This window comes from Mustela erminea, chromosome 18 (genome assembly GCF_009829155.1).
Source record: "Mustela erminea isolate mMusErm1 chromosome 18, mMusErm1.Pri, whole genome shotgun sequence".
Classification (NCBI taxonomy): domain Eukaryota; kingdom Metazoa; phylum Chordata; class Mammalia; order Carnivora; family Mustelidae; genus Mustela; species Mustela erminea.
Genome location: NC_045631.1, coordinates 58,228,710 through 58,255,569, shown reverse-complemented (window position 1 = coordinate 58,255,569; position 26,860 = coordinate 58,228,710). Strand labels below are relative to the sequence as shown.

Below are 26,860 nucleotides of genomic sequence, written 5' to 3'. Positions count from 1 at the left end.
ACACTCGTTCAATTCAAACTATACTCCAAAGCCTTAGGAGTCAAAACAGTACGGTTCTGGCAAGAAACCCCAGGTGCACAGACCAGTGGAACAGAACAGAGAGCCCAGAAACAGAGCCCCATGTAGACAACTGATTTGTACTTGACAAGGGCACCAGAGCACTCAGTGGGGAAAGGACAGTCTCTCCAACAAATCTGCTGGAAAAGCTGGAGAAGCACGTGGGGAGTAGTGACCGGTGGACATCTCCCATCCACAGAAGTTAACGAGAAATGGATTAAAGGTGTAAACATAACATCTGGAACCATAAAACTCCTGGAAGAAAACAGGGAAAAAGCTCCTTGACACTGGTCTTGGCAATGGTTTTTTGATATGACACTGAAAGCACATGGCCGCCTGTCTGGCTCAGTTGGAAGAGCATGTGACTCTTGATCTCGGGGTTGTAAGCTGGAATCCTGCGTTGTGCACAGAGATTACTTAAGTAAATAAAACTTAAAAAAAAAAAAAAGCACAAGCAATAAAAGAAAAAAATAAGTAGGTCTACATCAAATTAGAATTCTGCACAGTCAAGGAAACTGTTCATATAATGAAAAGACAACCTATGGAATGGAGAAAAATATTCACGAAGTGTTTACTTGATAAGGGGTTAATTTTCAAAATATATAGACAGTCCTGTAACTCAGTGACGACAACAAAAGCCCCAAAATCCGATTAAAAGATGAGCAGAGGAACTAAACAGACATTTTTCCGAAGAAGACATACAGATGGCCGAGAGGTGTATGAAAAGACGCTCGGCGTCACTGGGAGTCACTGGGCGTCACTGGGCGTCAGGGAAATGCAAATCGAAACCCAATGAGACCTCGCCACCCCGTTAGAACGGCTGGACTCCCGAAGACAAAACGTAACAAGTGTTGAGGAGGATGTGGAGAAGAGAACCCTTTGCTCACTGCGGAGGGGAATGGGAAGTAGTTCAGGCACTCTGGAGGTTCCCCAGAAAATTAAAACAGAACCACTGTGGGACCCAGCTATGCCACGGCTCCAAGGCTGTCGCTGAGTCCATCCCCGACACAGCTTAGCAAGGGCGTCCTGTGAGCAGCGGCGGGGGTGGGGGGGGTGCTGGAAGGTGGGTCACATGCCTGGGGGAGACAGTGGCTTCCTTGTGGCCCTGTACTTTATGTGCCCGTCCCTACTGGGGCGCAGGGCCACGGCAACTCCGCAGCAGAAGAAACACGTTTCACGAGATACCTGCTACGGCTTGAATCCTGGCCCTCCGATTACCCACATGGAAGCTCTAGCCCCTGGCACCTCGGCTGTGCCTGTACTTGGAGACGGGTCTTCAAAGAGGTCATGGAAGTAAAATGAGACCATCAACGAACACTAATCCATGATGACCTGCGTCCTTCTGAGAAGGGAAGTTGGGACACACGCATCCTCAGGGAGAGGGCAGCCTCCTGCAGGCCAAGGACAGGAGCGCTAGAAGGAACCGACCCCGCTGACACTTCGGTGCCTCCGGAACCGAGAGGTGATGAGCGTCTGTGCCTGTGGCGCTTCCTCACGGCAGCCCCAGGACGCTCCCAGGGAGCCCAAACCCAGCGCCACCGCGGGGAGAGCCGGCAGCGGCCAGGACACGTACATGTGCAGGGACTTCTGGGCCTTGGCGGCTTCCTCCTTGGAGCTGTAGCGGACCACGGCGTTGCCTTGAGTCAGGTTCAGGTGGAAGGTGACGAGTGGCCCGTGCTGCAAACACAGCGTCCGCAGGGTGGAGCCGTCGATCTGATTGAGGAAGCAAAGGGGGCGGTAACGAGCTTCCCGCCACTTCTTCCAGGACATTCTTCAAAGAAAATGTACATGGCCCCGGAGTACTCACCCCTGGGCAAAGGTCTGTCTCTAAAAGGGCTCAGCATGTATGACTTCATGATTTTAACCTTTTACACCCTGTCATTTACCATGATCTTTTAAATCCTGGGTGTTTCAGTTATATTCTGCGAATTCCGTCAATCAGGAGGAAGACAAGACCCCATTTTGGTTGCAGCCTCCCACCCACCCAGCCGGGGCCCCTCACACAGAGCCCACAGTTCGTGGCAGCCCTGTGGCCCCTGATCTCAGGAAAGGGGAGCATAGGACAAATGACTCCTCGGTGGGTAGAATTAAAGGCAAGCGTCTCTGTTTAAAAGCCTCAAAAGAGTAAAAAGCAAACAGTTCCCCCGGACCATGGAGGTTGTCTGCCTACACTGCCCCTGCTGTCTCTGGGCCCGAGTGAGGGTCCCCAGCACAGAGGTCGGCATGCATTGGGGGTGGCGGGAACACTCTGGGGACCGTGCCCGGCGGCTCGGTGACCTGTAGCCGTACCTGGGGCGTGAGGTTGCGGAGAACGAGCCAGCTGCTTGTCCGTCCTGAGGTGTCGGTGCTCCAGGCAGAACCTGCACGAGCCAGGGACAGCCCCGTCAGCACGGCCTCCAGAGGCTTCCTGCCCCCACGTGTGGTGGCACATGCCACCACTGCACGCTCTAAGGCTTTCTCAACCTTTGAAAATCCACATTCTCTTTTTGGTTTGATGAACCCAGCCCCACAACTCCTGCAGGCGCCCCGGGGGCCGGATGACGGACGGAGGAGGGCAGAAGCGCCTGTCCCCCTCCCGAGAGCCAACAGTCTAAGACGCTCCGGCTAACACGGCAGACCCCCAGGGCCGCCAAGCGGATTTCGAGCGACGTGCAGCTGTTCCATCTCAATTTTTTCGGCCCCACGGCCGTAGCTCGGCAGAGGCCCCGGCGGCGCCTGGCAGAACTGCGGCGCCAGGATACGGGCCTGATTCGGGCGAGGGGCTTGGTTTGGGTTCTGGCCTGAAAAGCCCTTTGCTCCAGGGAAATGTTGTGGAGAAGCATGTATCAAAGGCCGAAGCACCTTCTCTAAGGGCCAGCATGGCCCCTGGAAGGATGCTGTGGTGGCCGGGCCCGCCTGCCTCTGGCAGACCCGCCGGACCCTGGGGCCCCGGGCGGAGGCTGGAAACCACAGCGGCTGAGGTGCTCGGCCTACACGCTGCCCTGAGAATCTGGGGCCCCTCCTAGGCTCTCCAGATTCTAGGGGTGGGGGAGCAGTCCTTCCCAAGGAGCCAGAGGACAAGATGATGGGCACACTCTAACCCTGAAGGGCCGGCAGAGCAGGCCCGGAGGCCCCGCGCACCCCGCCCCGGCCCGCCCGCACACGGAGCACCCGGACTCGTACCCGAGGAGTAAGAGCTGGTCCAGCCGAGGGGACTGGCTCCCCAGGTGGAGGAAGGCTTGGGATTGGCTAACCCTGGAGGTGGCCTTGAGGGGGCAGCAGTGCTTCTGGGCACCTTCCACAGCTCGTGAGACAGAGAGGCTTGTGTGTGGGAGGCAGGGCCGGAGGACCACGTCGATTTGATGTCTGACAGTTTACCTAGAAAGGCAGGGAGACAGAGCACAGGGGTTCTGGAGATCGGAAGAAGTCACCGCAGTGTGTGGAGAAGCGTGCAAGGCGCTCTCCGGCACCAGCAGACCATGGGGATGGACAGGAAACGCCGAGAACACGGGGGTGTGTGCGCTTTTGAATTCCTGCCTAAAGACTGACCACCGGCCTGTGCCCAGTGCCCTGGGGAGGCCTTGCCGGGAGGCTGATGCTGAATTCACTGACTGTGCCAGAACCAAGTTTGCCACTGAGGAAACAGCATTTTTGCAGTTCGAGGTTAAAATGAACCACTGACATCTTCTATTGGGATAAGCTTATAATGGAACACGTTAATTGAGGACCAAAAGCCTAATGTGTAGATCCTTTACACCATTCCTTTAGCCACCAGTCCCTTTTCAAGGCAATGCCCCCTGACAACCCACAGCTTTGAGACGAGCCTGCTGGGCCGCACGGTGCAAACGGACGCGTGGGGCCCAGCAGCTGGAGGCTGAGTGTTTGGCATCTTAGTACCTCCACAGGGCGCAGAGTGTCTGAAGGCTCTTTGGGAGGAAAAAACCCAACTGGTAACGACTCCGAACACCAGCTTCTCTTGCACGCAGGCCTCAGCTGGGAGGTGCACACAGCTGGACGTCTGCTAGGCCCGCCTCACCTGCCCAGCATGACCGAACGGGAAGTGCTGGCGACAGAGTGGTCGCTGTCACGGTGGTCCTAGCATAGCACGGCAGCGACCAGGCCACCAGACCCTGGTGGAGCTCCCCTCCACCCCTAGCCACCAGGACTTCAAGCAAACAAACAAACACTAATCTTAGCAAAGGTATCATTGGTCAGAAAAGCAAGAATGCTATAAAAACGGCTGGAGGTACAGGGAAATGATTAGACTCTGCCCCTTCTCTTCAGCTACATGATCACAGAAGTATTAAAGGTCTACATACGTCTCCTATGTAAACATCAGGAAGAATAAACAGAAGGAATGACATAATCCAGAAACTCTTTGTTTTTGGTAAGATGCTAAGCTACATGTTGAATCACCACATTCGTACCTGAGACCGTGTGCTAACACACTGGGGTCAAAATAAAATAATCGACTGACTACGGGGAGGGAAGGAGATGGGCCGCACCGAATCACAACGGCCTTCTTGCCCAGGGACCGGTGCTAGAGGGATTCCGACGGCATCCTCACACGGATTCAAAAAGGACTGAATGACAAGATTTGAAGGAATACAGAAGTACACTGGAGAAGTCTGTAAACAACATTCCGTCTGTAAGACGTCTGTCTACTTACAAACCTGACACACATCTTGTTAGCGTCTGGGCCTGCATCTCTGTATATCCTTGTCTTGAAATTTTTTGGTTCAGATTCCCCTGAAGTTTTTATGACAAACACTTCTCAGTTCTCCTCTAAGCCTAAACAAAATGTCTTAGATCAAAAACTTCTAAAAGCCTAGGGTGACAGAGAAGGTGACAGGCGGGAAGGGGCCACATTTTCTGGGACCTACTCATTTCCCTCATCGACGTCCCGGCGGGGGCTGCCTGCTCGCGCTGCAGCCCTGTGCCCCGCTCATGCCGCAGCCACGGTGGGGGGGACGCGAGGGAGCAGGTCCGTGGAAGCAGATGTGCCCCGGCCTACAGCCACGTGCCTTGCACGACCACCCCGCAGAGGCGATGTCCCCTTCCTGCTGCACACGGCAGGGGGCAGGGGTGCCCAGGCCCCCTCTCCACCACACCGCACGGCCCCCCAGCTCCGGGGCGAGCGGGCAGACGTCAGGAGAAGCCAGTGCGTACCTGCAATGCTGGGCGCGGGCGCGATGCTGCTGAAAGAGCGACCGTAGCCGGAGGCACTGAGCGGCCAGGCACTCGAGGAAGGCAGCGCGGCACTCTGAGATGACGGTGGGGAGGACCCTGCGGAAGCACACACAGCGCTGAGAGGGGCGGGTGGCGGGCACTAGGGCAGCCCTGAGCCCGGCGGTGTGACCGTGCCACCCACCAAGAGGGAGGCTCTCCAAAGGGGCTGGTTGTGGCCAGGGAGTTGACCATATAGGTGTGACATAGTCAGGGCCACAGCCAGGGCGGACAGACCCTTGGATCCCAGGGCCCAGGAGGCAGTGGCAGCCTCTTGGGGGCAGGGTCTCCAGGCACGGGAGAAGAGGGTTGGTGGCAGAATGCCAAGAACGCCGCCCAGGACGTGATCTGACCGCGCTGACTCCCTCCCACGTAGGCTAAGACTCACAGTACAGGGCACTCCCCATCTTTTCCCACCTCAAACAATATCCACCAAATCAAAAACCATGAAACTCTAAGCTTTTTGCTATATTTTTACCGTAGAAAGACCAGCACTTCATTCTGACTCAGAATGTCTCAGGTGTCCACTAGGTCCTGTCTGAGCCTCTCCCTGGTGACACAAGCATGAGGCAGAGCCTCGTTTCGGGCACTGGAGGACTGTTCCCCCAACCACAGCCCCTCCTGTGAAAACACTTGCTAGTGCCCCAGGAGGGAGGCTGTTGGGGGGTTGGGGGGTGGCCGCCTCTGTGCAGTTCCCTGCTGTCCGGCGGCTCCATGTCACCCTCCCCCAGGACTCTCTGAGAGCAGGAAGGTGGGGAACAAGAAGGGTGAAGCAGTGCTGACAGTCTGGGTTAGAGCAGAACAGAATCTGAGCTCCTCTGATTCAGAAAGTTATTCCACCAGTGTGCGGAAGCTGGTGGGGTGGGGACATGAGCACGTGACAGTCTGCTTGTCACATTTACTTCCACAAATAGAATCTCATAAGACATGGAAGCCAGATGCAGGTGCCCATGTGGGCTGGTGCGCTGACTAACCCCAGAGGTATACGCTTCACAGAGATGACCGGGCACGGGGCACCTGTCAGACTTGTGCAGTGTGCAACCTGCAGAGCTGTCCACAGCTGCCCTACTGTGATCAACCTCTTTAGAATGAGAGCACGAAAACTCACGAACATTAAAACTGACTTGTAATCTGCAGATTAATATCAAATCAGAACTTAATGTCAATGGCAGTAAATGAAAAACAAAAATGCAAATTAGAAAGCAACACCCAGTATAGTCGATACTCAACAGAAGAAAACAGAGAATTACATGTGAGAACATGTAAAATAAGTCAGTATCAAGAGCTTAATAGCTATTCTCCCTGTTCTCCGTCTAGGGCATTTTTTTTAAATTTTCATTCCCTCTGGACTTTAGGTCAAGCTGTTTAGTCAAAACTACAATAGCTGGGGGGCGGGGGGAGGTGCCCAGTGGGTTCAGTCGGTGAAACATGTGACTCTTGATCTTGGGGTTGTGGGTTCAAGCCCCATGCTGGCTGCAGAGAGGACTTAAAAATTAAACAAACAAACAAACAAACCAACAAAAAACCTGGGGCACTTGGCTGGCTCAGTCTGGGGAGCAAGTGACTCTTGATCTCCGGGTCATGAGTTCAAGCCCCATGTTGGGTGTGGGGCCTACTTCAAAAAACAAAAACAAAAACAAAAAACAACCAAAAACAAACTATAAAGAAGTATGATGACATTTGTGGCTCGGTCCCTGAGCAAGGTCAGTCAAAGGGGCTGCCTGGAAGCTGACGGTGTGTGGGGAGCAGCACATTGCGTTCTGGAGAGAGGTGGGGGCGAGGTCCGGCCTCTGCAGCTTGGCTGTGCTGCGCTGGGGTAGTGGCATGATCACGTGCCCAGGGCTACATTAAGAGAAGTTCTGTGTGCTCTCCTTCTCCCAAACACAAACCACAAGGGCACAGGAGCAGAGGAGCAAGGGCTCCCCAGGGCTTGCAGGAGGGGCCTGGCAGGAGCGGTCCAAGACCTGCCCCTGTCAGTCCCCGCAGTCACATGGCATCACATGAAGCTTCGAGGTGCCCAGGTTGGACGGCTGCCTGCCTCTTTACCCTGGAGCCGGAGACCCCACTTTCTCATCTGATCCCGACGCCAGGACCTCGGTCACTTCTAGATGCCCTTCTGCCTGTTCTGCCTCAGCCACTCTGGATGGGAGGACGGCCGTTAGGTCCTGCCCGCAGAATTCACCCCCTTCTCCATGTCACCTTTGTCCCGTCACAGCACACTTGTGCAAACGTGGAGGTCACAATGCTCCAGAGGCCACTCGGGGGCCATGGGACCACGAAGCTCTGTGCGACGCCAAGCAACCTTGACACTTTCCGAGGTCTCTCAGTACCCGGGACAGGGCTGCCCCTTCACACCTGCCCACCATCCTCAAAATCCACCGACGGACAGTCGTCCCAGGACACAACCCTCCTGCCACACTCAGGGCGACAAGCACTGAGGGCCGAGTTGGACTTCTGGATGGTGCCAGTCTGACTACCCGAGTGGCCTTACTGGGGATGAGTGTCCACGGCCGGCCTGCTATTCCCTCCCACTCTCCGGACATCGGCGCTGCCACCGTATCAGCGTCACCCTTTTGGCATCGCACCTGAGAGCTACACAGATGCTTCCAATGGCCCAGCCAGCTGCTCTCTGCCACCCCCTGGAAGCTTGAGTCTGACACAGAGAGCACCCAGAACTAGCACCCCGAGTTGCGCCCGGAACACAGCACTGGGGGCGGATTTCAGTCTTTCTATCAGACTTTGTGGAAGGAAACAGACTGAGGTGGAAGCCTTCCTCTTCCAATTCACCTGCAGTTTAAACAGATTTCAGGTGGGAGCTTTTTCTGAGCAGCTGCATGTGTAGTATTGGGGATCTTACAGCACCGCGGTCGGAAACGAGGTGTTACTAGGCCAGGAAATCAATCTCCATTTCACCATCAGCACTACCTCGAGATGCTGAGAAGTGCCTATAGGTTTGTGTCACAGCGTCCCTGCCCCACAGCCCGCACGCCACCCCGGTGCCCCCGGATGTGCACAGGAGGCCCTCTGTGCCGGGCTGCCGGCGGCTGCTGTCCTCACCCGCACTCTTGAGGAGGTAGCGGTTGACGTCCTGGATGGTGGTATTGATAGTGGGCCCGGTGGGGACACTTCCAGGAGTGACATCGGGGTCGTTCTCGGGGTCTATATTCTGAAGTCCTTTCCATGGAACTCCAGGATGGAATTCTAGAAAATGCCGAACAAAGTGGAAATAAAAACACGAGTACTATAATATCTTCACATTCCTTCATGGTAATTTATGAAAATTCTTATGATCCACTAGTTACAATAGGAGACCCATCCTAGACTTTCAGGAAACCATCGATCCCCTGGCACAAGCAGAAGCAGGGATCACAGCTGCCACATCGACCGTGTTCAGACAGTGTGGAGTCTAGAACAGTCCGGCCGGATGCAACATAGCATCCATTCTCCTTCTACTCCCCTCACTGAACCAAGGGACTACAGGAAGGTGCCAGGAGCTAACCACTCCCCAAATCTGCGTGAATTTCCAGCGGAAAAGCCATAGCTGTGGGGTTCCTGTTTCCAGGACTCCTAGCTCAGGTCCCGGCTTCTCCCAAGCAGAAGTGCTCTCCTCAGGCTTGGGGCAGTTCTGACGTGCGGCTGGGCAGACGTGTTGCACGCTCTCACCTGGGGGCCAGTTGATGCTGGAGCCGTTGGAGATTTTGTCACTGTCAGATTTGGCACGCGACCAGCTATGGGGGACAGCTACAGGAGGACTGGCTGGTGACTCACTATTCGGGATTAAGTCGTACCGGCCATAGGAGTCGTCAATGGAGGACTTCGCTGGAGGCCCGATGCTTAGACCTCCAGGGATAGCACCTGAGGGGACAGTGGGAGACAAAGAGCTGAGTGAACAGGGGAGCCCCTGCGCCCTCACTTCTAAGCACCAGGCCCTGCCCCCTCCAGACGTACACAAACTATCACACTTAGTTTGTCCTGCGCTTGCTAAGAATAAGTGACTACTTTGGTGAGCCCCAACTTCGTCTGTAAAGACTGAAATTCTTTTTATTCTTTAAAGATTGTATTTTTAAGTGCTCTCTACCCCAATGTGGGGCTCAAGCTCACAACTGTGAGACCCCGAGTCACATGCTCCACCGACTGAGAAAGCCAGGCGCCCCAAGACCAAAACTCCTTCAGCACCATTTTAGTTTGCCAAGTGAGAAATCGTGGCAAAACACAAACCCGTACAAATGAGAGCGGGCCTGTGCCTTTCTGGGGCCCAGCTTCTGAGTCTCTGTGCTTAGCGACGGACCCTGGGGTTGCGTGCGTCCTGCTCTCCCTCCCTCTGGACGGACAAGCTGGGCATGTGACCGCGGGGCTCTTAGCTTCTTCTGGAGTGGACCGGCCCACCATGGGTGACCACGCTCTCCTGCCATGGAAAGCGCCCAGGTAGCCCGTGATGATTCTCTTGTAGAATTAACAGGAAAAATTTTATTTTTCCTTTTAGAATCAAGAGAATCAGAAAGCTATGATATCTCCTCTGCTACTCGTGCTGTCAGGAAACAGGGAGCTAAAGCCAAGCTTACTAGTAGGGTTGCTGCCTTCAGGTATCGGCACTTCTGCTGCTTCCTTTTTTCTACGCATTTGCTTTTCTATTGTGTTTTACCATTTTATTGAGAAAAATTTCTTCTCAGTAGACCAGTTTTTTGTGGGAGAGTACACATAAAAACTAAAACATCTGCAGGCCGCAACCGACATTCTTTGCTGCTCTGGGGCACGTTCAACTCCTTCCTGGTTTGTAGCAAAGATCCGGAGGCTGCGGTTTTGGGGGCTTTGACCGTGGACTAGCTGGGATCTCACACACTCTGGGGTGGAACGGAAGGGTCCATTCTACCGGAATTCTTAGGCAAGAGCTGCAGTGTGTGTAGTAACACGAGCATGTCTACAACCGGACCGTCGGCCCGCATGGCAGGAGCGACCGGACCCCAGGCACCCCGGCTCAGACATACCATGCTTGCTGGGGTTCTGATCGAGGGGAGAAGCAGCACCGGGTAAGTTGTCCATCGGGTTGGGGTGTGTCCACTGAGGGAGGCGTGACTGGGACTGAGACGGGTCCTTTACCGACAAACCACCAGTCATGTCCATGCTGTTGACATTCATGTTTGGGTTCAGTCCAGCTAAAGATAAAAATGCTATTAGGACATGCCTGCTCTTCCTCAAAGTTTTATTACATTCCAAAGCTCTCCTGGAGAATCAATCCAAGTCTTAACTCATGGCCACATACTTAACTCTAACTTTTTTTTTTTTTTTTTCTTAACTCTAACTTTTAATGCTCATAAAAAGAAAAGCTTTTTGTCTTTTTAACGACACATACTTCCAGGGGATTATTCCCGAATTAAGGTGAAATGGCAACGAATATTCTCTGGTTAAGACCAATGATGCTCTTCAGCTCGGTTGTCTCAGAGCAAAACATGGTCCTGCCGCTCCTCAGCATGCACAGGAAGCAGGGCAAGTCCAGACAATTAGGCAAATCTTTTCTGATCTTAGGATACCTTAGGGAAACTCAGCAGATGAACACAACTCCTTCGGAGCTCTGGACAGTGTTCTGAGGTACCAGTATAGGCTGGCGGGGCTCATTCAATGCCACCTCTAGTGATCTTACTTTACAAAAGTCTTCCGGAGTTTATAAACCAAATATCAAACTCCTTTTAAGGACATGACCTATTGGAGGGCGTGGCAGGGCTGCCATCTGCCCCTTGCTGGAACGGCAGCCAATCCCGGCCTTTCCTTCTTACAGCTAAAACCACATGCTGCTGCATCTGGCCACACTGTGCCAGGTTACTGAAGGGCGAGGAGGATGAGAAAGATTGCCCGGTGGGGACACCAGTTACGAGCGGGACGGAACGCTCGGCTGGCGGAGAGTAACGGGCGGGTGTGCACCCCAGGATTCACAGACCATCATCTTGGTACGTTGGTCAAAGTGCATCTCTACTCGTAAGCAAGGTATTGAACAGGTTTGTTCCTGACTTTAAATCTGTGTCTGCAAGGGGCGCCTGGGTGGCTCAGTGGGTTAAGCCTCTGCCTTCAGCTCAGGTCATGGTCTCAGGGTCCTGGGATCAAGCCCTGAATCGGGCTCTCTGCTCTGCAGGGAGCCTGCTTCCTCCTCTCTCAGCCTGCCTCTCTGCCTACTTGTGATCTCTGTCAAATAAATAAATAAATAAATAAAATCTTAAAAAAAAAAAAAAAAAAAACCTGTGTCTGCAAACTCCAATGCCTACATGGGCCAAGTGGCTGAGAAGTGGGCCCGGTGGGGACGTTGCTTGTCCCACCTAGAGTGCCAGCGGCTGGTGTCAGCCTGTGACAGCCACGTGGAAGGCAAACCCCATGGAGCCATTTTATTTAATTAATTTATTTATTTTATTAAATATATATTTTTAAGATTTTATTTATTTACTTGACAGAGATCAAAAGCAGGCAGAGAGGCAGACAGAGAGAGAGAGAGGGGGAAGCAGATCCTCCGCTGAGCAGAAAGCCCAACCCGGGGCTCGATCCCAGGACCCTGAGATCACGACCCGAGCTGAAGGCAGAGGCTTAACCCACTGAGCCACCCAGGCGCCCCATGGAGTCATTTTAAATGAAGCCAGAAGTTACTGTCATTTGAAGATTTTTAAATGTTGACAACACACACACACACACACACTTTGCAGATGAAACACAACACCTGTGCAGGTGAGGCGGCCAGCGGCTGCCTGTGTGAGGTTGGCACGGACAGCAATCTTCGCTTCCATTCTGCACTGACCTAGTTGGGTGAGGGGACCGCGAGGCTGGGTTCCAGCCTGGGCTTCAAAGTTTTGGGCCTGCACCCACCTCCGCAGCATGCCCGCTCACCTGTGGACCCCCGCCACGAGTCGGCACGACCACCCGGGGCACGCCCTGTCCGGCCAGGCTCCAGTCACCGAGGCCCTGCTCATCTGAGATCCGAGTTCAGCCCCTACTGTGGGTCTTTGCTTCGCCACTCAAGGGGAGCACGAGCTCTCCCCTCCCTGTAGCACTGCCTACAAAGGCTGTTTTTCATGATTCTACCCCTGGTCTTCCCATGTGGATGACAAGTTCCAGCAGTCAAGAGACAGCAAAGCGAGGAGAAGGTGCGTGCGTGGGAAGGACGGTGGGCGGGACTACAACCACTGACGAAAAATGCCAAGAACCAAGCAGAGAGGCCATCTTACAGGCTACGTTTCTTATACTGGATTAGCTACTTCTTTTTCTCCTACAATTTTTATTTGTTTGTTAGAGAGAGAGAGAGAGAGCGCGCGCGCGAGCACACAAGCAGGGGGCACAGCAGAGGCAGAGGGAGAAGCGGACCCCGCTGAGCAGGGAGCCCGCCGTGAGGCTTGATCCTAGGACGCTGGGATCAGGACCAGAGCTGAAGGCAGACACTTAACGGGCTGAGCCACCAGGTGCGCCTGATTAGCTATTTCTTTTCTTTTCTTTCTTTTTTTTTCTCTTATATTTTATTTTTAGTAATCGCTACAGTCATCGTGGGGCTTAAACTCACAACCCCGAGATCAGGAGTCAGTCATATGCTCTACCGACTGAGCCAGCCAGGCGTCCTACTATAGATTTTCAGTAAGTTTGTAAGTTTAATGTGAGTATCATAAAATAGTATCAAAATTATTTTTCGTCTAATTTTGAAGAGCCACTGTACTAGTTCTTTCATTTGTGCTAAGGAAAAACCTCTAAGAATACAGACTATTGTAGTCTGCTCTCCAAAAACCGGTTGAGAGGCCAGATGCCTCTAGGAAGCTGCAGCGGAAGCACTGAGGGCGCCAGACAACGGAACCTGTCTCTGAAAGGGCCTGAAACAAGACGTGCTTCAGTCTGGGTCGTGTCTCACAAAGGGCTGGCGGCACGCGGCACTGTCCTGCGAACTTCTTGTGTCATCTTACTTAATCTTTAAAGGACCCCAGGAGGTAACTATCCCCAGTTTAAATGGGGAATTGAGACAGTCAGTCAGGCAAGTCACGCAAGGAAGTGCTGAGCCGGCCCTGGTAGAGCTGGGACTCGGCGTGGCGGGCCACCTCCCCAGCCGGCCTCGGCCACCAGACTGTCCTCCCATGTGCACGTAAGGGCTGGGAGCATGGGGCCACGAGAAGGGAGGGATGACCACAGTTAGCACCCACCAGGTTCCTATTAAGGACAGACCACAGTGACCGCATGTCAAGGAGAACATGCTCGTACGATTAGGATTTACGGCTCTTTTCAGGGCAGCATCAAGGAGAGGGACCTCATCAGCCAGTAGCACACTCACTGTCATGCATCTGACCTCTGTTCCTCTGGCTATGTCCTTCCTGGGTTACTAACTCCCTTTGTCCTGTAGCTTCACACTAACGGTCAGCTGGCAAACAAGCCTGAGGGCTGCCGCCAGGTTCTGGACCCCTTCGTCAAACTGTTTAGAATCCGTTTACTGGCATGTCCCTCCCTGGGACGTTTCTTTCATCCCGCCTGTGGTTACGGAACCTATGCCCCTCCTGGCTGGCTTGCAGGACCTGGAAGCACAAGGAAGTCCCGTGCTTTCTGCAGACCTGTGGGTTTCATGTGCTGAGCCTGTGTCCTACAGGTCAGGGGTCAACGCACGCGCGCTGACTTGGTGGTTACACAAACCGTCTTCTACACTGCAGAACCTGGATGGGCCACCACCGGTTTCCAGGAAGTACCTGATTCATAAAAATCTAAACACCTTTACCAGTAAAACCATCACAAGCTCGTCCCTGCAGTTAGGTTGGGGGACGGTGGCCGCTGAAGAGGAGGAAAGTGGGAACAATGCAAACTGAGGGAATTCCAGCACTTTCGCTGGTGCTACTTTAAAAGACTTTAGGCCAGAGCTATGTATGGCCGAAGCAGAACTTCGCTCTGCAGAAGACGGCGGGTGCGGCTCCCTCAGCAGGAAGCCGGGGACAGTGTGCGGGCCCGCCCCGTGGGGACTCACCGAGAGGGTAAGGAGCGAAGGTGCTGGGTGAAGCCTGCGGCTCTTTGGTCTGCAGGTCAGGCAGGCCGGGGGCCTGGGAGTGCGGGGGGAAGCTGTCCATGGCCGATTTGCCTGCAGAGGGGTGCAGAGGCAGGTGCGGCGGCGGCGGCGGCGGCTTCACGAGCAGGGCCTGGGCCAGCTGGCGCTGGTGCTGCTGGATCTGCTGCTGCAGGTTCGTGATTGTGCGCGCGACCTGGCGGCGGACACGCGAGTCAGAAAAGGCGTGCAAGCGGCCCCGGTCTCTGCTGGCTGGACCCGCCTATTCCCAAGCTAAGATGCCCCCGAGATGTCTACAAGGGAGGCTCAGCGAGAGGAGCGTCAACAGCGGAACAGTGTGCCATCCAGCATCACGAGCTCAGGGACGGTGGGCGCCGGCGAGGGCAGCCCCACGCCCCGAGATACCTACTTGCTGCTCCTGTTGTCTCATGGGTCCGGACACATTACGCTGAGCCTGTAGCATCTGCTGCTGGATTTGTAAACGTTGGTACGCCTGTTGACAGAGAACAGTTCAAATACTGTAGGAGGCCATCGACAGACGGTTCAACTTTTGTGTATTAAAAAGAGAGGAAAAGAGAAAGCAGCCAAGGTTCTTGGCCCCCTTACTATACTGTGGTTTAAGTATTCCATGAGGGTAGGGACGCGTGGGTGGCTCAGTTGGTTAAGCAGCTGCCTTCAGCTGAGGTCATGATCCCAGCATCCTGGGATCGCGTCCCACATCGGGCTCCTTGCTCAGCAGGGGCCTGCCCCTCCCTCTGCCTCTGCCTGACATTCTGTCTGCCTGTGCCTGGTCTCTCTCCCTCTCTCTCTGATAAATAAATCTTAAAAAAAAAAAAAAAAAAAAAAGTATTCCACGAGGGAGAAGCCTTTTTAAAAGGAGAAATGTCTTTCCCAAACCCTTCCAGCACACAGATTTTTAAAAGTAGTTCAGTCAGTACCCCTGCTTAGTGTAGGTAATGAGATTTCTTAGCAAATATTTTTCTTTCTTCTTTCTTTTAAAAAATGATTTTATTTATTTTGAGAGACTCAGCAAGAGAGGGAGCACAAGCAGGGGGAGTGGCAGAGGGAGAAGCAGGCTTCCCGCCAAGCAGGGAGCCCGATGTGCGGCTTGATCCCAGGACCCTGGGATGATGACGTAAGCTGAAGGCAGACACTTAATGACTGAGCTACCCAGGTGCTCCAGCAAGTATTTTTCAGTTAATGAAGAGATCAAAATTCTTCTGCTCAAATCTTATAAGCTAAAAGTAAAAAGAAGTGATGGGACAATGAAAAACTATTGATTCTTATGGTGACCTGGATGAAAGTTGTCCAGAATGGCTGGGAGGCTGGTAGAAGAGCAGTGACTCGCCCCCCCAGACAATCAGAACAACATGCTCAAGGCTCAAGTGCTGGGGGCCACGTGATGCTCCCCCACAGGCGGCCTGAAACCTGGCCTGTGCACCCCCATCACAGGCCCCGGCCCCGCCCCCGCCTGCCAAGCAGGCTCAAGGGGGCGTGAGCCCCTCCCCCACAGCCATGCAGAAGTTCCGTCATCTCATCGCTTCGAAATGCCGGCTGCCTAGCATACCCTGTTTTCGGAGGACATGTTGTTGTTGTTTTTTAAAGATTTATTTATTTGACAGACAGAGATCACAAGCAGGCAGAAAGGCAGGCAGAGCAGGCTCCCCGCGGAGCAGAGAACCTGATGTGGGGCTCGATCCCAGGACCCTGAGACCATGACCTGAGCTGAAGGCAGCTTAAACCACTGAGCCACCCAGGCACCCCATAACATGGATTTTTTTAGGACATGTTTAGCAAGCGGATTTATTAAAACAGGATCCACATAAAGGTAGAGACTGTACTATTAGAAATGTCTCGTTAATCTGTAAGTTATAGGGAGATAAAATACTTTACTTAAGTGAATCCTTAAAGGTCTAAAACTAAACCTCAGGATACACCAAAATTTCATTTTACCAATTATTTTGAAAATAAAAATTAATAAAAGTAAGCCCTGTTTGTAAAACAGAACATATTTAACATAATTCAAGATTTTCTTGCCTTTTCTGCTGTCTTTCCACGCCGCCATCGTGGCGCGCATGAATGTCCCAGCGGCTGCTCTCAAGAGCATCAAAAAGGCTGAAGTGAGAGGCACAGGCCGGGCTCCATTGTCACTGTCAGGTTTCTAGTAGTGAGCAGGGCTTGGGGCTCTACTTACGGGAAAACCGGCCCTTCGGACTGGTTAGACAAAGCCTAACAGCCAGTGCGGGTTATGGGACTGACAGGGCCCGGGGCTCTCCTGTAAGGAGAGCTTTGGCATCAATGTTTTAGTCTATCAGAGGCCTTTTTTCCTTCCCTAATGATTCCTGGTCCTTTTTTTTTTTTTTTTTCCCTTACTTTTAAAAGATTTTTATTTATTTATTTGAGAGAGAGAGAGAGTGAGAGAGAGCATGTGAGGGGAGAAGGTCAGAGGGAGAAGCAGACTCCCCGTGGAGCTGGGAGCCCGATGCAGGACTCGATCCTGGGAGTCTGGGATCATGACCTGGGCCAAAGGCAGATAGATGCTTAACCCACTGAGCTACCCAGGCGCCCCAATTCCTGGTCCTTTTCAAGGAGATGAAGTTGTTGAACAAGACTTCGAAAGAAAGCAGGTGTCAGCATATTGCAGAAAGGTCCTTCAGTGTATATGACCAGGACGTATCTAGAGATGGTACAGTGACATGGCATTTTATGTTAAGAGCAGTAAGATTCTTGCAGCACCTGGGTGGCTCAGTGGGTTAAGCCTCTGCCTTCGGCTCAGGTCATAGTCCCAGAGTCCTGGGATCGAGCTCCACATCAGGCTTTCTGCTCAGCAGGGAGCCTGCTTCCTCCTCTCTCTCTGCCTGCCTCTCTGCCTGCTTGTGGTCTCTCTCTCTCTGTCAAATAAATAAAATCTTTAAAAAAAAAAAAAAAAAGCAGTAAGATTCTTGAAAATTAAAAATATAAGGTAAGTCAAATTGTAAAACTTTCAAGATCAAGAACTATTAGGCTACATCAGCCTTCCCCACAGGGACTGTGAAAGCCGTAACCTCTAAGGCATCTACTGTATGTAATGAAGTAATTTCTTTCATGCTTCCAGAACAGTCTCTGTGTGTCCCCGCCTTGAAGAATTTAGAAAACCGTCCCTCAAATGAGTTTCTGTGTTCTGGGGTCCTGGTGGGAAGCTGTGGATCGGAAAGGCTAGCCGAGACCCTGAGTGAAGGACACGCCTCCTGGTGAGGTCTGGGACACTGTGAAGGGGCCAGAGAATTCACAAAGCTGAGGGAAAACACCCTTGAGTACAAAACTGCCTAATTTTTTTAGTCTAAAAAAATTTATGAAAGTCTCAGTGATACTGCCCGCCAGGAAGAGCGCAAGGCGTGAAGTACTTTTGTCAGCCGGTGGCTAGGCCGCTGCCAGCCACGTGAACGGCAGCGCGCACTCCTTCGCGGTTCTAGAAGCTGAAGCGTCCGCTTACCAGCTGCAGCTGATAGAGCTGGTTCAACATCGTCATATGCTGAGGATTGATTGGCGAGGTCAATAGTGCAGGGTTGAGACCAATGTTTTTTGCTGCAAACTGCAAAAGCTGTGCTTGAACCTGTCGGACAACACAAAGCGTCAGGCACCGCGTCCCTGTCGAAATGGCCACCTGTCCAGGCAGTTTTCAAGATGCAGAACTGATGAATTACCAACAGTTAAGCTTGTCTTCAGAATGAACTTCAAAACCCATTAAAATACTCACGGGCTTTTTACCACTAGTAGTTACCGTGCTTCTGTGGAAAATAAGGACGGACGGAGAGAAAGAGCCTCCCCCTCCAAGTATTTCGGTTATGACGTAAGATGTAAGGGCTCTGGGTGAGCTCACATTCTGTCACCGTAAAATAACTGGCCTAGTTTCAGGAAAGAGTGAATGTGGGGCCTCGGGGAAGGGGTATAGGCCCCTCTGCCAGCCCTGCCCTGGCCCATCAAGCCGTGTGTGCATTCAGGGGGGCCCCTTCAACTGGCATTCACTGTGCTGGAATAGTCCATGGACGGTTTGAGATTCCAGGGGTTTCCACCACATGCCATGTATGTTTATCACAACCGATGCAAGATGATTTTGAGTACAACGTGGATGGGCATCTTTTACTTTAATGATTGTCTAATGTGTTACCAGAAAAATGTGATTTTTCTACTTCTGAGAGATATGCAAAGTCTGAAGAATAGATTTATTTAAGCAGGCAAGTCATTTAAAGAAAGCACACTGTCTCATAGCACAGGTAACGTGGGGGGCACGAGGGTGACATGCGCTCTGTAAGTGTGGGAAGCCCGATGCCCATCACCCAAGCCCAGCTCTCCTTCTGCCCCTCGGACTGGGCTGGCTGTGTCCCCAGGCTTGGGCAGTGGGACGCAAGGGGAAGTGTTCTGTGCAGAACCCAGCGATCGGGAAGGGCTGCGGTAGGGGTGCCCCACAGGCCTGAGCGGCTGCCCCCTGCACAGCCACCCAGGGAAGCAAACCCGGTCTTGTGGAAGCCTCTGTACTCTGGGGCCTGTGGCACGGCAGCTCATCCTGCATTCTGACAAATGAACTGGACAATTACTCCACCTACATCCCAGCCGCCTCAGCTCAGTGCACAAATCTGGGGTCAACCAGCTGTGGAGCGTTAACTACTTCCAGCTAATTCTGTAACGTATCATTAGTCTCTATTACTGAATTTTTATAAGGGATGAGGACTGAAACACTATAAGGAAAAACTCAGTCCAAAGTGTAAAATTAGGGAATGTTCTAAGAGTAAACAATATTAACATGAAAAAATCCATATGCTTTAAGAGTTATGCCAAACAAGATATCCTTCTCCTTTTGTTTGACACCTTTTTTTTTTTTAAAAAAAGAACCTCTATGGGCAAAAATAGTCTAATACTAAATAATGAACTTAACTGAGCAGCCAAATTAATATAGTAAGTTGTATTAATTTATAATATGACCTATGATCACACGCAGGCCGCCCCTGAAGCATTCTTCAGGCCCTGAGAGCTGCTACGTGCTCCTACCCGCTCCCTTCTGGGATAAGCAATATTTCGGCGTGTCACGTTCCTCTCCCAGCTAGGACAATTCATGGGGTTCACCTGAATCATTCTAAGACCTGGGCAAAAACCGCACCACGGCAGCGTGGGAGGCGTAGCCTTTCCCCCAGGGACCTGCTCCCTATGGGTGGCGGGCACTGAGCCGCTCCAAGGGGCCGTCCTGCAGACGCCCCCTGTGGATGGGTTGAGATGACCGGGCTTGGGGTGGGTGAACTCGCCCTCATTACGAGTGATGTCCCCTTGGCACCGATGCCACCGGCCATCGGGGCACCTGCGTCAGCACGCGCGGCTACGGGGCCCACCTGAGGGGATAGAAACGGAGGCACTTGAGCACGGAGGCTGGGCTGGGAGGAGCTCAGAGGCTGCACGGGGGGCTGCGGCGGCTGTTGCATGGTCCTGGCTTGTGCTGCTCCGCTACTGCCGAACATGCCCAGATTGCCACTCGGGATCTGCGGGGACACGGGAGGGGCCGGGTCGGTCGGGGGCAGGTGTGACGGGAGCTCCGCAGGGGGCTTTGCTGGCCTGCATGGGACAGCGAGACCGTCCCTACTTCCTTCCACTGTCGACTCCCACCAAAGTGCACCCACGGTGCCCGCTGCCATGCAGAGCGGCTGCGCACGAAGGCGGACTGCGCGTGTAAATCACAGAAGCCACGTGACGGCGTCAGTCCAAGGGGGCCCCGGACAAGGCCGTCACATCTGAAGAAAGCATCACCCCAGGGCACGCCGACAAGAGCAACGCATCACTACTGGCTTCACAGCAATTCCCGCAGGACACCCTGGTGGGGTGCTGAGCGGAAAGGGGTGGGGACTACTAACCTGGAGATGGCAACATTCGAACTGGAAAGAGCAAGACAACTTCCACAGAAGCAGAAGCTGAACAAGTAGGTAAATCCAGGTTGCTACCTTCATGTTAAATGTAACCAATGCATTTTCGGGGCCGATGTGTTCTGCGGGCGTAAGAGCCCTGCGGGACGCTGAGTAGAAAAGCCGCCAGGTGGGCTTGCTCCCCACACCCCGCTGGCCTGTTTGTCCGATGGCAGGAGCCCCGTTAAGCAGGCACGGCACTGAACTACCACCGGCGCTAGCACCAGGAGGCCGCCGGCTGGCGTGCCGCTGCTACCCTGGGATGACAGGCGCACATGCGTACTGTCGGGCTAACCGGATTTTCACAGTGGCGCCTTGGAGAGGTGTTCCAGAGATGGGTGCGTGTCAGCCTCACAGACGGGAAAGGCACCATCAGCCTGCAGGTCCCATCCTCTGGGGGACTGGGAGACACAAGGGCCACGGAGCAGCGGCCAATACACACTTACAGTCCTCCCTTCTGTGATGCCTGATGGGGACTCTCACCCCCTGAGTGTCAGGGAAGGGAAAATGTCAGCGTGGCTCTCTGGAAGCCACTGAGATGTCACCTTTATTTCAGGGGGCAGGGCGAGCATGTGCTGTTTTCTCGAAGACCAGTGTACGCAAGGTTTGGACGGCCAGGAGAAGGACGGCATTACCCGGACCCACTTCCTCTAGCACGGTTCAGTTTCAAGAACCGGATTCAACTCTCACTACCTGGACAGCACACTTCTAGTATCTCAGTGACCTTGACATATTCGACTGTATGTTAAAGTACGGGCATTTGTCAAAGTGCACGTCCCAAACACATCTGTTAGAGGCAGGGGAAACGGAGATCACGCCGGCTCTCTGCCCAAGCCTTACCTGTCTAGAAGAATTCAAGTTTTGCATGCCCAGCCCTGAGGCAATCCCACCCAGGGCCTGATTAGGGAGTGCACTGTTTGAAAGGGGGAGCTTCAGGCTTGGTGAAGGCAAAAACGGTGAAGTCGTGGGCTCTTCCACTAGGCCGCCGTCCTGATTGGAGAAAGAAAGGGTCAGCTGTGTGCGGCGTCCATCCGCAGACAAAGCACAAAGCAGTTTCCCAAGAACATATAAAGGGGTATGGATGGAAGAAGAATTAAAAGATCAAAAAAGAGTGGATAACAAGAGAATGGAGAACATGGGCCAAAGGAAGAGGGGAGAAGAAAAAGAGAAACAGGATTAAGATGCTGCTCTTGTTCTAACAATCACTTCATAAACACATACATTAGCTTACAACATGCTCCAACCCCGCCGACCCCGCCCAGGGACAGGGCTCAGGAGAAGCCCAGAAACATTAGCAAAACTCTTACTTGGGCAACACTTCACAAGCATTTTCAAATAAACAGGCTCCTTTCTTTCAGTACCAAGGCTCTAGGGGTGCACTGGGTTACATTCTGCTGACATTCAGCTGTTTTTGACTTACCAACAGCAATTTCACATGGTTTAATCCAGTAATGGGGTAAGTCATAGAGCAGATGGGTCTTACTAACTCTCCTGTACATTATTAAGGTCACATTGTATGTCAGGCCCTTTGCAAATTTATCTCCTCTGACTTCACAACTAGTGTGTTGTAGTCAAAAGTTTTCTTCTTTTTCTTTTTGGTATTATTCTACATTTTAAAGATAAGGAAGTAAGTCAGGGTCCCGCTCTTCCCAAGCAAAAATACAAGATACCAAATTAAATTGGAATTTCACTAAGAATCTTGGACATGAATAGACCCACAGCAGGAGGGCAGGGTATGACCTGACCTTCCCTCCAGGCCTTCCCCAGCCACAGCTTTCTGCTGCGAAGTGTAGCAAGGGACCCTGTTTCTCTGTGAGCAGAGACGAAGGGCTAGAGCTCTCTCCTGTGAGCCTTTCTGTTTTGTTGTGAGCCTTTCTGCCAGCTTTGTTTCTAAACCTGCCGTTTCTTGCTTCAGTTTTATTTTCCAGGTTCAACATTTTGACTGAATTTCACGGGATCCTATTCTCCCCTTCCCTTTGAAGGCACACCCATTGGGAGCAGGGGCACCGCTACATGACAATCCTGAAAGGACCAAACTGGTGTCCGGACACGTGAGCCCCCCCAGGGGCTTCCAACAGACATCTGCACGCGCTCTGCACCAGCCGAGCTGGGCGGACCGACACAGATGCCTGCGCCCAACCACCTCCAGTTTCTTTTTCTCAGGTCAAACATGTCACACATTATTTCCAGTATCTTGTAAAATAAGACAGTAAAACAGAAATTTGATGACCCTTGTTATTGGACAAATGGAAGCAGGTCACCTAGCCAAGTTCACCCACTAAAATGAAAATGTTTTCAGCTTCTGTATTTTTTACCCCTAGTCACATTGTATGACTACAGGTAAAAAGTACAACGCTATTTCTTCTGAGCTAAACATTCATACGTATTTTTAAAAAGTGAGTAGTCACTTAAATATTATAGTCAGGCAAATATTTAATCCAGCTTGCATTAAGGACACAGTTAAAATGAAAAATACCTCTTGTTAAAAACAAACAAACAAAACACCCCCTCAATCCATACCTTGTCGAGAAAGGTGGGGCGGTCCCCGGAAGAGTCTTTGGAGACTGGTGGGCGGCAGCCAAGGGCTTTGGTGACCACTCCATTGTAGTCGGTCACTCCCAGTCCGCGCTTGTCCACGTCCACCTTCTTTTCCAGCAGGGCGCCTGGAGCAAACAGAAGCAACACTTACACCTAAATGCCCCAGGAGTGTCAGTCAGGAGGGCCGAGCACAAGACGGGCACCAGTTTGAGTCTCTCAACCCCATGGAAAACGGGGAGGCCATGCTTTGGCTCCTGTGACCCCCACGGTCTATGACCGGGCCCTGCTCTCGCCCCTGCTCCTGCCCTGCCCACTCCAGTCACACCTGCCACTCCGCCCCGCAGGGCCTGCCCTCCCTCCCCACAGGGATGTACCCCCTTCTTCACACAGCCTTCCCCGTTGCGTTCCTGCCCTGATCTTCCTGTTTAAAATGGTGTTGCTGCCCTCACAGCCCGTGGTTTCCATTTCCTGCACCCCCATGGGCTGCAAGGGCTCTTCCAGATACTGGGGACACGATACCACGCGACCAGGCAAGGTTTTTTTCTCAGGCTAGTGACTGGTTTGGCATGGCTATCTTTGAGTTTGTGCTATTTTACACTTCTAACAAGTTACGACAATTTCTTCCAGCTCACACGGATTGTCATTTCTGTCCTAGCAACTTGTATCACACATTTCCATGCCCGCACGCTGATTACAAAGTTGGTTCTCATCATTCATGGATCCTGTGCTTGTAAATGAACAGGCTGGCTAAATTTATGTGTAGCCCCCAAAACAGTAATCGTGTACTTTTGTGGACACACGCAGGGTGGTGAAAAATGCTGGTTGCCCGATGCACACATTCTTAACTCAGGCCAAACGAGATGCTGGCTTCTTACTGAGTCCTCCTGCAGTGACAAGCACCCCTCTGTGGTCTATTCAGTGCGTTTCTGTGCTTCTTGTTGGTGACTTCCGTGTTTAAAATGGACCCCAAGTGTAGTGCTAATGGGCTCTCTTAAGTTCCTGAGTGCAGGAAGGTAGTGTTGTGCCTGATGGAGAAAACACAGGTTAGGTACGTGTTGTTCCACGATATGGTGCCTCTGGCTAACGGAAGAGAAGAGTCACCAATCTGTACGTGAGGGTGCTCAGAAATCTCTGAGTGTGCAACGAAGCTCTGCAAAGGACGGGAAGAGTGCCTAACTTTCTGGATGACAAGAGGCTGATTCTTTATGTTGGCTCCACGCCCAGCACGGAGGCCTGCATCGGGCTTGACTCATGACTGTGAGATCAAGACCTGAGCTGAGATGAAGAACTAGATGCTTAACAGACTGAGCCACCCACGTGCCCCGAGAGAGTGTAATTTTAAGAAAGTGTGGCAGATGGCGTTAGTGTGAGAGTAGATGGCCACAGATTCAAGGTCACGTGACCCAGGGTCAGGAAAATGCTAAATCTTTCCTAGCTAGTGTTTTACTGTAAAGACAGAAATATGGCATACTGTTTCTCACCTGTGAGAAACTTATATTAAATAAAGTGTCTTTAGATGGAAACACACATAAAGCGAGGTTATGTACTGATTGGTCAACAAAAAAGCTGTGACCAGAGGCTTGCAGGAGCCCGACCCTGTATTTCCTAGGGAACCAGCCGCATTTTACACTTGACTATTTAACATCATTATTTTACTTACTTTTAACTGAATAAATCTGATGCAAACCACTGTGTAAATTTCAGGTATATATGTAACTTTGATACATTAATATACCTAATCTGACAGCTGTGAAGCCGTATTTAGCAGGTCATGTAATTACACTACAACACGACTACATTCGGCCCGCTGTGCGCGAGATCTCCGTGGCCTACCTCCGCTTGTTACACGGCTCATCCCCCCAGCCCCACTACCCGGTAACCACCATTTGTGGTCTGTGCTCCACAGGCTGAACTTGGATGGACGCCACATGTTAAGTGAGATCATGAAGTATTTTTGTCTGACTTCGCTCACTCAGCATCAAGTGCTTAAGGTCTGCCCATGTTGGTGCAGATAGCAGGAAACCCTCTTTGTTCACAGCTGAATATATTCCACCATGTCCATGAACCATATCTTTTTCGCCCATTCATCTGCTGATGGGCATTTGGGCTGTTTCCACACGTCGGCTATTGTGAGTAATGCTGCAATGAACACGGAAGTACAGATATCCTGTCCAGATCCTGTTTTCAGGGGCGCCTGGGTGGCTCAGTCGTTAAGCATCTTGCCTTTGGGTCATGATCCCAGCATCCTGGGGTCGAGCCCCCGGGCTCCCTGCTTAGTGGGAAGCCTGCTCCTTCCTCTCCCACCTCCCACTCCTGCCTGCGTTCCCTCTCTCAGTCTCTGTCCAAAAAAAAAAAAAAAAAAAAATCTTAAAAAAAAAAGATCCTGGGGTGCCTGGGTGGCTCAGTGGGGAGCCTGCTCCCCCTTCTCTCTGCCTACCTGTGATCTCTGTCAAATAAATAAAAAAATCTTAAAAAAAAAAAAGATCCCGTTTTCACCCTTTGCGTATATACCCAGGACTGGAGTTGCTGGGTTGTACAGTGAGTCTACTTTTCATTTTTTGAGGAACCTCCATATGGTTTTCCATACCAGTCGGACAAATCTACAGTCCTGACAGTACACAGGGTTCCCTTTTACCACATCCTCGCCAGCATCCGTCCTTGTCGTCCTGATGAAAGCCATTCTGACAGGGGTGAGGTGAGATCTTCCTGTAGTTCTGATCTGCATTTCCCCGATTTGAGGGATGCTTAGCACCTTTTCCTGTCTGTTGGCCATCCAATCTCCTCTTTGCAGAAATGTCTGTTCAGTTATTCTACCCATTTTAAAAACCATACGTTTTTGGTTTCAGTTGACTGAGTTTTTTATATATTTTGAATATTAACCCCTTATCCAATATACGGCTTGAAAAATTTTCTCCCATTCTTTAGGCTTGTTTCTTTTGCTGTGCGGCAACTTTTGAGTCTGATGTAGCCACATTTGTTGATTTTTCTTTTGTTGTTTGTGCTTTTGATGTCACGCCTCCCCAAATCATTGTTAAGACCAATATTGACAGGCCTCTTCTTTAAGTTCTTTTTCTAGGAGTTTTTTGGTATCAGATCTTTTGTTTAAACCTCTGATCCATTACGAGCTAATTTTTGTGCTGTGAAACAGGGGTCCACTTTCATTGTTCTGCACGTTTCTCTATTGTTCCCAGAACCGCGTGTCAGATACACCGTTTCCCCATTGAGTATTCTTGGCTACTTTGCCAAGTGTTCTGTTGACTGTAACTGCTGGGGTTCAATTCTGGGCTCTGTTCTAATCCACTGGTTGATGAGTCTAACTCTTTCTTTTTCTTTTTCTTTTTTTTTTTAGATACACTCTAGGCCTATCATGGGCCTCGAACTCATAACCCTGAGATAAGTCACAGGCTCAACTGACTGAGCCAGCTGGGGGCCCAGATGTGTCTATTTTTGTTCTAGTAGCACACTGTTTCGATTATTATGGTTCTGTAGTACAGCCTGATATCCAGAAGTGTGTCACCGCCAACTCTGTTCTTTCTCAGGACTATTTTGTGGTTCCACACACATTTTAGGAATTGTTTCTTCTACTTCTGTGAATTGCTTTGGTTTTTTGATGGGGATTGCAATTAACCTACAGATGGTCTTGGGTAACATAACTGTCTTTACACTATTAGTTTTTTGATCCACGAACATGAGATGCCCTTCCGTTTGCTTGTGTCTTCTCTAATTTCTTTCAGCAAAGCCCTGCTGTTTTCACTGTGCAGATCTCTTACTTCCTTGGTTAAATTTATTCCTAAGTATTTTATTATTTTTAATGCTATTATGAATTGGTTTTATTTCTTTTCTAATGCTTCATCATTACCATAAAGGAATGCAACTGATTTCTGGGTGCTGATTTTTATATCCTGACAGTTTACTGAAATTGTTAACTCTACATTTTTTGACTGATTTCTTAGAATTTTCTATATATAGGATCATATCATCAGCAAACAATGAGAACTTGACTTTCCTTTCCAACATGGATGCCTTTTTTCTTTTTCTTTGTCCTGCCTGATTGCCCTGGCTAGGACTTCTGGTACTAGCCAGGAACAGGAGTGAACAGGAGTGGAGAGAATGGGCATCCTTGCCTTGTTCCTGATCT

General features: G+C 51.5%; 1 protein-coding gene across 7 annotated transcripts in view; it reads right to left on the bottom strand.

Moving 5' to 3' along the window:
• Nucleotides 1-26,860, bottom strand: part of TNRC6C (trinucleotide repeat containing adaptor 6C) — a 95,269-nt gene that overhangs the window by 4,009 nt on the left and 64,400 nt on the right. For 3 of the 7 annotated variants that reach the window (XM_032321879.1, XM_032321872.1, XM_032321878.1), the window contains 13 exons: nucleotides 22,705-22,847; nucleotides 21,025-21,198; nucleotides 19,621-19,767; nucleotides 17,733-17,852; nucleotides 14,670-14,753; nucleotides 14,225-14,456; nucleotides 10,248-10,415; nucleotides 8,926-9,117; nucleotides 8,320-8,463; nucleotides 5,206-5,322; nucleotides 3,220-3,414; nucleotides 2,347-2,417; nucleotides 1,631-1,770 (listed from right to left, as the gene is read on the bottom strand). In XM_032321879.1, coding sequence (XP_032177770.1) covers nucleotides 1,631-1,770; nucleotides 2,347-2,417; nucleotides 3,220-3,414; nucleotides 5,206-5,322; nucleotides 8,320-8,463; nucleotides 8,926-9,117; nucleotides 10,248-10,415; nucleotides 14,225-14,456; nucleotides 14,670-14,753; nucleotides 17,733-17,852; nucleotides 19,621-19,767; nucleotides 21,025-21,198; nucleotides 22,705-22,847 — 1,927 coding nt within the window. The remainder of the gene's footprint in view (nucleotides 1-1,630; nucleotides 1,771-2,346; nucleotides 2,418-3,219; nucleotides 3,415-5,205; nucleotides 5,323-8,319; nucleotides 8,464-8,925; nucleotides 9,118-10,247; nucleotides 10,416-14,224; nucleotides 14,457-14,669; nucleotides 14,754-17,732; nucleotides 17,853-19,620; nucleotides 19,768-21,024; nucleotides 21,199-22,704; nucleotides 22,848-26,860) is intronic. The other 4 variants (XM_032321873.1, XM_032321874.1, XM_032321876.1 and 1 more) reach the window with 4 other exon arrangements.